Source organism: Emydura macquarii, unplaced genomic scaffold (assembly GCF_026122565.2).
Source record: "Emydura macquarii macquarii isolate MOO-44397 ecotype Brisbane River unplaced genomic scaffold, CSIRO-AGI_Emac_v2 contig_2170, whole genome shotgun sequence".
NCBI lineage: Eukaryota > Metazoa > Chordata > Testudines > Chelidae > Emydura > Emydura macquarii.
The window spans coordinates 75,185-87,846 of NW_027132307.1; the positions used below are offsets into that span (position 1 = coordinate 75,185).

The 12,662-nt window shown below is 65.6% G+C and overlaps 2 protein-coding genes across 2 annotated transcripts; both read left to right on the forward strand.

Moving 5' to 3' along the window:
• The first annotated feature begins 3,356 nt into the window (after window positions 1–3,356).
• On the forward strand, window positions 3,357–5,256 carry LOC137160197 (hemoglobin subunit beta-like). The gene is made up of 3 exons (XM_067558644.1): window positions 3,357–3,497; window positions 3,618–3,840; window positions 5,015–5,256. The coding sequence occupies exons 1-3, from the start codon at window positions 3,406–3,408 to the stop codon at window positions 5,141–5,143; spliced, it is 444 nt and encodes a 147-aa protein (XP_067414745.1). The 5' UTR covers window positions 3,357–3,405; the 3' UTR covers window positions 5,144–5,256.
• Window positions 5,257–8,726: 3,470 nt separating this feature from the next.
• LOC137160199 (hemoglobin subunit beta) lies at window positions 8,727–10,102 on the forward strand. The gene is made up of 3 exons (XM_067558645.1): window positions 8,727–8,850; window positions 8,944–9,166; window positions 9,882–10,102. The coding sequence occupies exons 1-3, from the start codon at window positions 8,759–8,761 to the stop codon at window positions 10,008–10,010; spliced, it is 444 nt and encodes a 147-aa protein (XP_067414746.1). The 5' UTR covers window positions 8,727–8,758; the 3' UTR covers window positions 10,011–10,102.
• Window positions 10,103–12,662: the final 2,560 nt, after the last annotated feature.

The window sequence follows — 12,662 nt, forward strand, 5'->3', positions numbered from 1 at the left end:
TGTCTGGCTGCGGAGTCTTGCCCACATGCTCAGGGTTTAGCTGATTGCCGTATGTGGGGTCAGGAAGGAATTTTCCCCCAGGATAGGCAAAGGCTCTAGGGTTTTTTGCCTTCCTCTGCAGCCTGGGGCACGGCTCACTCGCTGGTGGATTCTCTGCACCTTGCAGTTTTCAAACCGTGATTTGAGGACGTTAATAACTCAGTCCTAGGGCAGGGGTTTGTTACAGGAGCAGGTGGGGGAGGTTCTGTGGCCTGCGCTGTGCAGGTCAGACTAGCTGTTCATATTGGTCCCTTCTGACCGTAGAGTCTACGTCACTTAACAGCTCCGGGCCTCGACTGCCTGCCTGTGAAATGGGAGCAGTGATAGTGTGCAGAGACGCTGCTGTCTCTGCAGGGAGGGTGCGTAGCAGGGACCGGTCTTTCCTCGTCTCACCCCATCTAGGCTGCTGATCGCCTACCCCAGAACCCAGAGGTTTTTCACTTCCTTTGGTAACCTCTCAGCCCCAGCGCACTCCTCTGCCACCTCCAGGTCTGTGCCCGCGGCGCCAGGGTGCTCAGCCAGGCAGGCCGTGCCGACCGGGGACAGTCCCCAGGCCAGCGTCGCCCAGCTCTGCAAACCGCCCCGCGCTGCACCGCACACGGATCCCAGCCAGTTTCGGCGCCTGGCGCCGGTGGCTGTACTGCAGGGCGGGTGAGCGGCGTGCCCAAGAGAGACGGCTCAGGGGACGTCCAGCGCGCAGCCGGCGGCTGCCAGCCCGGGTCGGTGGGGAGCGGAGGGCATTCCGGCTGGCCGACGGGCCTGTCCGCAGGAGGGAGCTGCCCAAGGCAAGAGTGTACAGAGAGCTGGGGGGCAGAGGGAGGGGGCAGACGGAGGGAAAGGCAGAGGGGGACGAGCAGGAGAGGGTAAACCAGTGCCAGACAGCAGAAGGGAAAGGGGCAGTAAAGTGAATCAGCTGCTGGGGAAAGAAGAGGCTTGAGCCGGGGAAGTGAGGGGAGGGCAGCGGGCTAGGACAAAACCGCTCGGCTCCCCGCCTCACTGAATATTTTAACACCTCGAGGCTTCTTGGCGGGAGTTCGAGGCAGGGCTGAAACCTGCCCAAACGACCCCACGAGGGGCCTGATCCCGCAGAACCGTGGGCGGCTTTCTCCTGTCCCGGCCGGGGGGGGAAGGGGCAGTGGAAGGGGGCAGAGCGCGGTTTGCAGGGCAGCACAAGTCCAGCCGCCGTGCAGGCGCGGCTCCGCGGCGCTCTCCTGTCCCGCAGCTCAGGGGTCCCACCTGGGAGGTTCCTCGGACGGGCCCCATGCCCAGAATGTCAGCGTGTTACTACTGGACAGACGGACCTGGGGGTCGGCTCGGTGTTGGCCCAGGAGGGGGGGGTATTTTCTTCTTTCTCCCCTGCAGCTCCTGGCCGACGGCCTCGTCCTCACCTTGGATGCCCACTGCCAGGCTGCTTGACAGAACTGGCCCGGGTGAGTGTCACTAACCCGTCCGCCGGGGCCGTCGGGAGGAAGAGCTCTGCTGCGTCCCGGCACGGCTACGTGCAGGACGTGCCCCTTGTGTGAGCGGCACCACCACACAAAGACCACCCGCTGCCGTCTCCGCTGCGTGCCCGGGTCTGTCAGCGTGCGGCGGGGTCTGGGGCACGGGAGACGCTGCAGAAACAGGAGAGGTGCAGCTCCTGCCGCGGCTTCTAGGAGCTGCACTCTGAGCATTACACGTCCAGCGGGACAGCACCGGGGAGTATGCAGGCCTGTCACCACTAACACGCACAGAAATACACACACACACACCCAGACACACACACACACCCAGCCAGACACACACACACATCGGCTAACATCTCGCAGGCAGCAGGTTTCCAGGGCGCTGCTGCTGCTAACTCTGCAGGCTGGGCGGGGCCGCTCGCCTGTGTAGGCTGGGGTTGGGGTCGCGCCGGCTTTGATGCCTGGGCCCTCGTCGGCAGATTACTCCAGACAGGCCAGGGCGCAGGCGTTACACCCGGGGGATGTTCATCTCATCCCCTGCAGACCCCTGCCCCAATGTAGGCCAGCGGCAGGCCCCGGGGCATTCACCGGTCCCCTGCCCCCTCGCACCTGGCTGCTGGGATGTGCAATGCTCCCTGTGCCCGGGAGCAGCTGTGCGTTCCCCGGTATGGGGGACACTGTCAGCGGGCGGCGGGGCCGGCCCCGCAGCGGGCGCTGAGAGCATCTGGACACTTGGACGGGAGCGACTGGAAATGAACGCTGCGCTGCCGGCTCCCCGGAGAGCCGGGCCCTGCCTGGCACGGCCCACGGCCCATCGTCTCCTGTGGAGCCCGGCCCCGTGCCGAGATTCCCCCGGCCTTCAGCTCTGGCCCCTGGCCGCTGTGTCTCAGGTCACCCACGGGCCAAGCCTGGGGCTGCTACCAGCCGGTGGAAACAGACCCTGCCCCCAGCTGTGCACCCCACGGGCAACGGAGCCCAATGCACGTCTGCCCGCGTCCCCGCCCCACCCGCCCGTCTCAGGGCAGTGTGCAAAGCCCCCGACAAGCTCTGTCCCAGCTGGGACGTGGCTACCTCGAGCCGGCCTCGCGCGCCGTGGCTCCTAGATGGCTCCGGTCCACAGGAAGGACCCAGGTCCCAGCGATCGGGTGCTGGGACCAGAGCAGCTGTAGCACTGGCCATAGAGCGTCTCGGCCTACAAGGCAGGGGAAGAGAGCTGGGTTCGGCTCCCAGCTCTGCTACAGACTTTCTGGGTAACCTTGGGCAAGTCCCTTCACCATCTGAAGAGGGGTCTGTCTCTACGCTAACGTAATACAGATCACGACTGCTTCCTTTGCCAGGACGCGTCTTTGCGTCCATGTCGGGTCTTTCTTGCCTATTTAAAGCCTCGGTCCCTTGACAGAGGGGCTCTCTCTTACCCTGCCGGGCAGGACGGGGCCCTGGGGCGGGGCGGTCTTGGTGCTACCGTCAGAAAGAATCATGCCGACCCCAGCCGTGTCCTCCTGTGCCCCAGAGGAACGCAGGGCGACTTTCACCCCAGACGGGACAGGACGGGTGCCCGTGCCAGCCTCCCTTCGGGGCTGTGAGCGGGGCCGTCATGGCCGTCGGGATGGACCACAGCCCCACCCTTTGGTCTCTGGGGAGGAGAGCTGCCTGGCCGTGCGAGGGAGAAACCAGGGAGGGGGAAGCGAAGCTCTGCCCTGGCGTTAGCCCTGGGCACGGTGCCCCGCAGACCACACCCCAAAACACGGTGCCTCCTCCCCCAGGCTGCCTGGCAGCGTTGGCCCCGGGCCCGGCCAATGGCCGTGGCAGCTCAGACGAGGAGGAGCCCTGGGTCGAGTATAAAAGTCCCTGAGGGGCACTCGGGCTCAGCTACGGGTTCCTTCACACAGCTGCCGCACCAAGCAAGCCCATTCTCATCACCATGGAGCAGTGGTCAGCCGAGGAGAAGCAGTTCATCACCGACTTGTGGAGCAAGGTCAATGTGGAGGAAATTGGTGGCGAATCCCTGGCCAGGTAGGCTGAGCCCCTCGGTGCCCGCCCGCCCCGCGGCCTCCCAGCCTTTAAGGAGCTGCCGCGTCTTCGGGCAGCCTGCAGTAACCGTGTGCCTGTCTCTGCTCCTGTCTCCCTCTCTAGGCTGATGATCGTCTACCCCTGGACCCAGAGGTTTTTCACTTCCTTCGGGAACCTCTCCAGCGCCAACGCCATCCTCCACAACCCCAAGGTCCATGCCCACGGCAAGAAGGTGCTGACCGCCTTTGGGGACGCCGTGAAGGACCTGGACCACATCAAGGCCAACTTTGCCCATCTGAGCGAGCTGCACTGCGAGAAGCTGCACGTGGATCCGGAGAACTTCAAGGTGAGTCCGGCTCTGGGCTGAGCCCTTTCCCCACCCCACCCCGTCTCCAGAGCGGAGAACCACCGGGGCCATCCTGGCTACGGGCCAGTGCGGCCTCACCTGTGTTCTCCCGTCCAGTGGCGTGAGCAGCTCCATGTCAGACCAGGCTGGGGTGAGCCATGTCTTCACTAGGGCGCGCTCAGTGGGGGTTCAGAATTGTACCCCCAGATGCCAGCCGGGAGCGGGAGCAAAGGTGCGAAGGATTCAGGTTGTGCCGGGAAAGTTTGGAACGGGGGCAGGCTAGAGAGGCCGGCAGGAGCCATGGGGCAGGTCCAGCGGGAGGGGCATCTCTGAGGCAAGGGTTTGCTCAGCCTGGCTGGATCCTTGCTGGGTGAAATACCGGCGGGGGGCGAGGCCTGCCGTCTCCCGACGCTACCAGGGCTCCACGCGGCTCTCTGCTTAGCGCGTCTCCTACGGGCTGGAGGGTCGCGCACGGTGGGGGAGTCGCAAGAGAAAACCTCCCGGGCCGGGGTGAGGAAATCAGGGGGCAGGCAGGAAATGAAGGGCGAGGGGAGGGAGAAGCGGCGGGCGTGGAGCAGCGGGGTGGGGTCGTAGGGCTAGGGCAGACGGAGGGGGAGAAGCAGGAGGTGAAGGGAAAGGCAAAGAGTGAGGGTGAGGCTGTGGGGAAAGTGAGGGCGGCCGGCAGGCAGGGGAAAAGAAAGGTGAAAGCACGCGTGGGGGAAGGAGATGTGAGCAGGGAACGTCACACGGAAGGGCCGCGTGTGAGACAGAGACAGGAGAGACGCAGAAGGGAACACAAGTGGGAGTTGGGGAAGAGAAAACCCAGCCATCCCGGGGATGTCAGGAGCTGTCTGGGGTGAGGAGCATTTGCCGGCCACCTTTGCTCTCTGGTGGAACGAATTCCCGCCCCCCTGAGGCCCGACACTGCAGTGCCGGGGGTGGCGGGCGGGCGGGCGGCTAGCCCCCTGGCTTGGCAGGCGTCCCGGGGCTAACCACCCCGCGCCGCGTTTGCTACAGTCCCCGGTTCCAGGCCATTCTGCAGAGACAGGCAGGGGCCTGTGAGCACGGAGGGCTAGTGAGACATCCCCCTGGCCAAACCCCTGAGATCTGACCGGCGGGCGGCGGCAGTTCGGACCGGTGCTGAGCTGGGGGGTTTCTTCCTTCTCCTCTCCAGCTCCTGGGGAACATCCTCATCATCGTCCTGGCTGCCCACTTCCATAAGGAGTTCTCTCCCGCCTGCCAGGCCGCCTGGCAGAAGCTGGTCAGTGCCGTGGCCCACGCTCTGGCCCTCAGGTACCACTGAGTCGGCAGGAGGGACCCACCAGCGAGAGAGCTCCAGCGACCCTCCTCTGCACCCATGGCAATCCCCCCTGGTAGTGACAGGCTGTGACAATCAAATAAAAGCCGTCAGCCGAAGGCTCCCTGAGTGCCTGTGTCTGTGTGCGCGGGGGGGAATGGGGACCCTGGGGCACGGGGCGGCAAGAATCGGCGGGGCGCTTGGGGGGGTTGCTGGGCCATGTGATACAGGGCAGTGGGTCAGCTCACGGGCTGGGTTGTCTTGTCGTCGAAGGGCTGGGGCCGGTGGGATTTCCCTGCGCTCTGACACCAGCCTCACGGTGCAAGGGCGCCAGGCTCCGCACGGGCCGGTCACTGAGACACGCACCCGCCCGCCCCGCTCAGCAGCAGCTTCTCACACGGCTGTGGCTGGGATCCCCTTTGAAAATATTTCCAGCTGTGACGACGCCCCCCCCAAAGATTGATGACCCCCCCCATGCCGTGCCGTGCCACCCCTACCAGCATGCACGGGGGCTGAGAGCACAGGCCCCCCCATAATAACCTCGCGACCCCCTGTGTGAGAACCCCGGAGCGCTCACAAGAAGCCCAGTAACGCGCCCGAAGCAGAAAGCTCCGGGTTAGTGGCGGGCCCGGGGGTATTTCCCTGCACTCAGGGGATGGTCGGTTTATTCGCTGGCTTCATGGTGGCAGGAATAAATACAAACTGCCCCCCCCAGGCGGGAAGAGTCCAACCCCCCCAGGCCCTCTGCGGGTGGGCAACGCGCTGACTCATGCTGGCTCAGTCCAGGCCTGGGTGGGGGCAGCTGACAGATAAATATTTCCCGTGGCGCTATCAAGACGCGGCCCGCCTTCAGTGAGCCCAGCCCTCGCCCCCCCCCCCCCCCCCTTCGCCCGGGGAGCGTCCCTGCGGGGCCTGGGCCTGCCAGCGGAGAGGCAGCCGGGCAACTTCCTGCCAGCCGCTGCCACTGGGTTCAAGGAGCTGCCCTGGCACGTGTGCGTAAAGGGTCACGGGCCGGGAGCCTTGGTCTGTAACCTGGCCAGGAGCGGGACAGCGCCGTCCCCCTGGCCGTGCCGGGCCTGCTGCATTCATAGAATCATAGAATATGAGAGTTGAAAGGGACCTCAGGAGGTATCTAGTCCAACCCCTGCTCAAAGCAGGACTAACCTCAGCTAAATCTTCCCAGCCAGGGCTTTGTCAAGCCTCAGCTTAAAAACCTCTAAAGATGGAGATTCCCCCACCTCCCTAGGTAACCCATTCCAGTGCTTCACCACCCTCCTAGTGAAAACTTTTTACCTAATGTCCAACCTAGACCTCCCCCACTGCAACTTGAGACTGTTGCTCCTTGTTCTGTCATCTGCCACCACCGAGAACAGCCTAGCTCCATCCTCCCTGGGACCCCCTTTCAGGTAGTTAAAGGCTGCTATCAAATCCCCCCTCATTCTTCTCTTCTGCAGACTGAACAAGCCCAGTTCCCTCAGCCTCTCCTCATAAGTCCTGTGCTCCAGCCCCCTAATCATTTTGTTGCCCTCCTCTGGACTCTCTCCAACTTGTCCATATCCTTTTTGTAGTGGGCGACCAAAACTGGACACAATACTCTAAATGCAGCCTCACCAATGCCGAATAGAGGGGAATAATCACTTCCCGTGACCTGCTGGCAATGCTCCTACTAATGCAGCCCAATATGCCATTAGCCTTCTTGACAACCAGGGCACACTGCTGACTCATATCCAGCTTCTTATCCACTGTTACCCCCAGGTTTACGTGAACACCCCTTCGGTGAACAGAGCCACGCCTCACTCGCACGCTCACCGAGAGCGGCTGGAAACGCCAGCTTCGCGGCAGCATGCAGTGGAACCTTTCCTCCCCCCCAGACGCTCACGCCCCCCGCCCTCCGTTGCACATCCGTCTCCCCAGGGGTCTGGTGCCTGCACTGCAGGGATTGCAGGTCTGGCCCCACGGCCCAGCACCCCCCTGACCCCCCCCGCAGCCTGGTCCAAAGGCAGCTAAACCCTGGGGAAAGAGGCCAGCCTCGGCTCAGCTCCCAGCCCGTCCGTCCGAAGGGACAACTTGCCTGGGCCGGGGCCCGGGTGCAGCGGCTGCAGACAGCCAGAAGCAGGCGCAGGCCACGGCTGGGCTAGCGTCTCAGCCAGCCCCGTAGCCACGCATGGCCCGGCTGCACCAAGGCCTCCCCCGTGGAGAGCTGGCTAGCTGCACGGCGGCCGCCCGCCCCGTGACCGCACGATGGCTCTGTTCCACAGGACAGCCCAGGGCCCAGAGAGCCGGCACCGGGACGGGAGTGGCCATCTTGGGGCTGTGACGCTCCTTGTCAGGCTCAGCCCGACGCTGGCTGGGTTTGGCGCCAGGGCTACAAAACACCTTCCCAAGGCAGCCGCCGGCCCGAATCCATGCGCTTCAGGGGGAAAAACGGCGCCCCAGAGTCACACGCCGGTGCCCGTGGGAGCCCGGTTTGTGCAGTGGGCTTCTGTGCTCCCTGGAATGTCAAGCAGACCAGCGAGAGCCCCTGTATGGCAAAAGGCCACTGGTTTCACCTGCCCTGGGCAGACGGGGCGAGCTGGGCCAGGCCCGGGCTATTTGACGGGCTGCCCTGGGCAGACGGGGCGAGCTGGGCCAGGCCTGGGCTATTCGATGGGCTGCCCTGGGCAGACGGGGCGAGCTGGGCCAGGCCCGGGTTATTTGACGGGCTGCCCTGGGCAGACAGGACGAGCTGGGCCAGGCCCGGGTTATTTGACGGGCTGCTCTGGGCAGACAGGACGAGCTGGGCCAGGCCCGGGTTATTTGACGGGCTGCTCTGGGCAGACGGGGCGAGCTGGGCCAGGCCCGGGTTATTTGACGGGCTGCCCTGGGCAGACGGGGCGAGCTGGGCCAGGCCCGGGCTATTCGATGGGCTGCCCTGGGCAGAGGGGGTGAGTTCGCTGCGTGGCCCGTTGGGTGATCCTTGCAAAGAGCGAGCACAGCAGACGTGTGCAGAGTGGCAGCGCTGGCCCAGCTGCCCCCCGCCCCGTCCAGAGGCTGGCAGCCCCTGCGCTGATCCCCAGTGTGTGTGTGGGGGGGTACTGAGTGGCTAAATCTTCCCCAGGGATCCTAGCGAGTTGGTCTCCCCTCCCCAGGAACAAGCGATTCCTGCCAGAAAGCAGCCTTGGGGGTCGCCCCCGAAGAGATACGGCCCCTTGCCCAAACTGCCGGGCGCCCTGGCGGAGATGCGCGGCATTCAGCGCCGGCCAGGCCCCTGGGCACCCTTCGGCCCCGGTTTGGGGGTTTCAGCGGGATTGAATTGGCCCCTCTCCCTCGGGCCGCCCCCCCCAACCCCCCGGGACTCCCTTCAACAGCGGCGAGCCGCGGGCCTGGAGAGCGGGGCCGAGAGCCGAGATCGCGCCCTCCTCTTGACCTGGGGCCCCCTTCTCAGCAGGCCCCGCCCGGCACAGGCCGTCCCCTCCCTCATGCTCCCAGCCGGCGCAGACCCCACCCTGGGGCTGACCAATGGCCGTGCCCCCCACGCGGGGGAGGAGCTGAGGCCCGGGGATAAAAGTCCCGCGGGGGGTCTGCTGCTCAGTCCCGGGTTCCTCTCTCAGCCGCTCTGCAAACGACCACTGGCTCGGCACCATGGTTCACTGGACAGCCGAGGAGAAGCAGCTCATCACCAGCCTGTGGGGCAAAGTCAACGTGGAGGAATGCGGCGGCGAAGCCCTGGCCAGGTAGGCTGAGCCCCTCGGCGCCCGCCCGCCCCGTGGCCTCCCCGGCCAGCAAAGTGACCGTGTGCGTCTCTCTGCTCCTGTCTCCCTCTCTAGGCTGCTGATCGTCTACCCCTGGACCCAGAGGTTTTTCGATTCCTTCGGGAACCTCTCCAGCGCCACCGCCATCCTCGGCAACCCCAAGGTCCGCGCCCACGGCAAGAAGGTGCTGACCTCCTTCGGGGACGCCGTGAAGAATCTGGACAACATCAAGGCCACCTACGCCAAGCTGAGCGAGCTGCACTGCAACAAGCTGCACGTGGATCCGGAGAACTTCAGGGTGAGCCGGGTTCCCGGGCTGACCCCGCCCGTCCCTGGACACGGGGCCGGCACTTTGTCCTGTGGGGCAGGGAGGCATCACTTATGGGGAAGCTGCAGAGTGGGGGGGGTTAAATGCAGCGAGTAACTAATGGGACAGAGGGAATGATGGGTGGGGTGTTCGGGGACGGCACAGCGAGGGGGGCAGAGGGTTAGGGGGAGCAGCGGGGAGGAGGGGCTCCGCTCAGAGAGGGCAGGGGGTGTCCTTCGACGAATGCAGGGGTGGAATTGCATAGCCTGAAGCGCTGGCCTCCCGCCCCGCTGGATCCAGAGCCGGTCTCTGCTTCGTCTCAGCCGCACCCAGGCCGCCAGCGTGAGCCGGGCAGCCCGGCTGGGAAATGTCCAGGGGGAAGGTCAGGGACAGGACAAGTGCTACTGAAAACAATGCCTGGGCTCCGTGTGCGCTAGCGAGGGCCCCCAGCCGGGCTAGGAAGGGTTCGACTGGCTCCTGTGCCCCTGAGCCACGGCCCAGGCTGCCCTGCAGCGGGTCCAAAATGTCTCCTTGCGCTAGCGGGCAGAAATGGGTGGGGCCAAGGGGGGGTGCGGGGAAAAGGGTCAGGGGGTTTGTGAACCCAGACAAACAGGAGCGCAGCGTCTCCAGCCCGGCGTGGTGCCGAGACCTGGGCGGGTTCGGGCCGGGGCTGACCCGGGGCTGTTTCCTCACTTCTCCCCTGCAGCTCCTGGGCGACATCCTCATCATCGTCCTGGCTGCCCACTACTCCAGGGAGTTCACGCCCGCCTGCCAGGCCGCCTGGCAGAAGCTGGTGGGCGTGGTGGCCCATGCCCTGGCCCACCAGTACCACTGAGCCCCCCGGAGGGATCCCTGTGATGGGGAGCGCCTGCTTCGCTCCAGGCCCCTCCGCCCCGTGGAAATGCAGGCTGTAACAGCCAAATAAAAGCCTCACACTGCAGCCTCCAGCGTGTCTGTGTCTCTGTGGGAGCTGGGGGGACGGGGACACGGGGGGCTGGGGGCAGCTGAGGGGGCCCCCAGACTGATTTGCTTCTTGTTTTCTAAGGGTGGGCACAGCTGGCAATCCCTGCACCCTGCAAACACTGCTGGAGCACCAGGGTGCGTGCCCAGGTTGGTGCAAACCGAGCCCCGCCGACCCTCTCCTTCCACGCCACAACACGGGCGATGGGGCTGGCAAGGGACCCAGCCGCCCGCCCGTCACTCAGAGAGGATGCCACAAACACACAGCAACAAACCCAGGTCTCCCTCGCCCTGGGGCTCAGCCCCGGATTAACAGGCTTCTCAGCTACATCCCCGCCCCTCGAACCAGCCCAGCCCGGCAGCTGGCTGCCGGGCGTCCAGCACCCCTGGGAACCCAGGCCCAGGGGCTGTGGGCACCCTCTGCCCTCCCCGTCAGGCTGTTCTCACCTTACACCCCCCCCCCGTCCAGCTCCATCCCCCCCCAGCCATCGGCGGGGCTGTCACCGCCCACTGCCACCCTCTCAGCCAGGCCAATCCCTCCTCCAGCCCAGGGATGTCCCCTGCTGGGCCCGAGAGCCTCCAACCAGGGAGCCCTGCCAGGGCCGCGGCAGACGTCCGGGTGCCTCCTCCTCCGGCCCAGGCTGTAGTTTCTCTCCCCTCCATTGCTCTGCAGCCTGCAGCACGTTTGTTTGCACACACCCTGCAAGACTGCCCAGCTGGTGGCCATAGCAGAGCTGCTACGGGGCCCCGTGGACACGCTGTCACCATGTGCCAGGCAGGGAGAGGGGCTCACGGGCCAGCCCTCGGGGAGGGGCAGACGCTCAGGCCTGGGCTGCCTCTCTGGCCCGGCTAGTGCTGGAGGGTGGCCGGGCTGTTGGGGGAGGCCCTCGCTGTCGGCAGGTGAGGAGGCTGCTCCGAACGGCGCCGGTCCCCCTGAGTCTTAGCCCGCGGGACGCCGGCTGCTGCCTCTGCTCCCAGGGCAGGGGTGCTGAGCGGGGCAGGGCTGGGTGGGCGCGCCGGCCTGCTCCGCTCCTGCTCAGCGGCGGGCCTGGGGTTTTGGGTGCGGGCGGCTCCAGCAATAGCTGGAGGGCGATCGCTGCCCTGAGCGAGCGCCTGGATCGCAGCAGAGGGGCTGGGAGAGTCTCAGGCTGTGTCGTTCCCCGTCCCCCTCCGTCCCCCCCCCCGGGAGCCGGCGCTCTCCTGGAGAGCAGAAGAGGGGAAAAAACCCCGGTTCTGGGCAGCCTTCTCTGCGGTGTCTGGAAAGGAAGTAGGGCCCAGGCATGGGCTCAGTGGAGGTTCAGGAGGGATGGGATTGCGGAGCTGGGGGAGGAGAACAGAGGAACACAGGAACGGCCAGGCTGGGTCAGCCCAAGGGCGCCGCTAGCCCAGTGTCCTGTCTGCCGACAGTGCCGGTGCCGGGTGCTTCAGAGGGAGTGAACAGACCAGGGCAACTTAGCGAGTGACCATCCCGTCACCTAGACCCAGCTTCTGGCAGTCAGGGCTTATGGGGCACCCGGAGCATGGGGCTGCTTCCCTGACCAGCCTGGCTCATAGCCATCGATGGACCTGTCCTCCGCGGACTCATCTCATTCTGTCCTGGACCTAGTTATACTTTTGGCCTTCACAACATCCCCTGGCGAGGAGTTCCACAGGTTGACCCTGCCTTGTGTGAAGCCGGACTTCCTTGTGTTTGTTTTGAACCTGCTGCCTGTTCACGTCATTGGGTGACCCCTGGCTCTTGCGTTATGTGGAGGGGTAAATAACGCTTCCCTGTTCACGTTCTCCTGGGGGAGGGGATCTGAGGGAGCCTGGGGCCTGGACTGAGCCCCCACCGCGTCCCGTCCTTGCCGCTTCCCCTCCAGCCGTTTCCTCACGGCTGCGGGTGCCCCGCCCAGGCCCAGCAGGGAGGCGGTGAGTGGGGAGGCCGCCTGCTCAGCCGACCCCCCGGAGGGTCCCAGCGGACCGGAGGGCAGAGGCAGGGCCGCGCCTGCTGCCCAGCGAGATGGGGAGACCTGCTGGGCATAGTGGCCCACAAGGCTCTGGGGACCCCGCTGAGTCTTCACAGGGCGGACAACCAGCCCCACCGTCACAGCACACCAGCCGGAGAGCCTCCCTCACCCCGTCCTCCCCCGCTGCGATGCCTCCGCCTCCGGGTGAGCGCAGGGTGAAGGGAGCAGGCTGCTGCCTCTCGGGCCGTCGTCGAGGGAGGCTGAGCGGGGGGCGGGGAAGCTACGGGGTGCGTGGGCCTGGCGATCGCTTGGGCTGTCTCCGGGAACGTCTCGGCCCTGTCTCCAAAGAAGCAGGGCGGGGTTAGTGCTGGCGACAGGCCCGATGAGCCCTGGGGCGGGCGGGGAGCCGCCAAAAGGTCCCGCCACCGTCAGCCCCGCTGGCCTCTCCCTCAGGAGAGGAGAAGGGCCACAAAGAAACGGAGGCTGATGTGTAAGGCTCCCGGCTCTGTGGCAAAGCCAACTGGGATGGGGCGGGGGGCAGCAGCACCCTTGGCAAGTGATTCAGACCTCATCCTCAC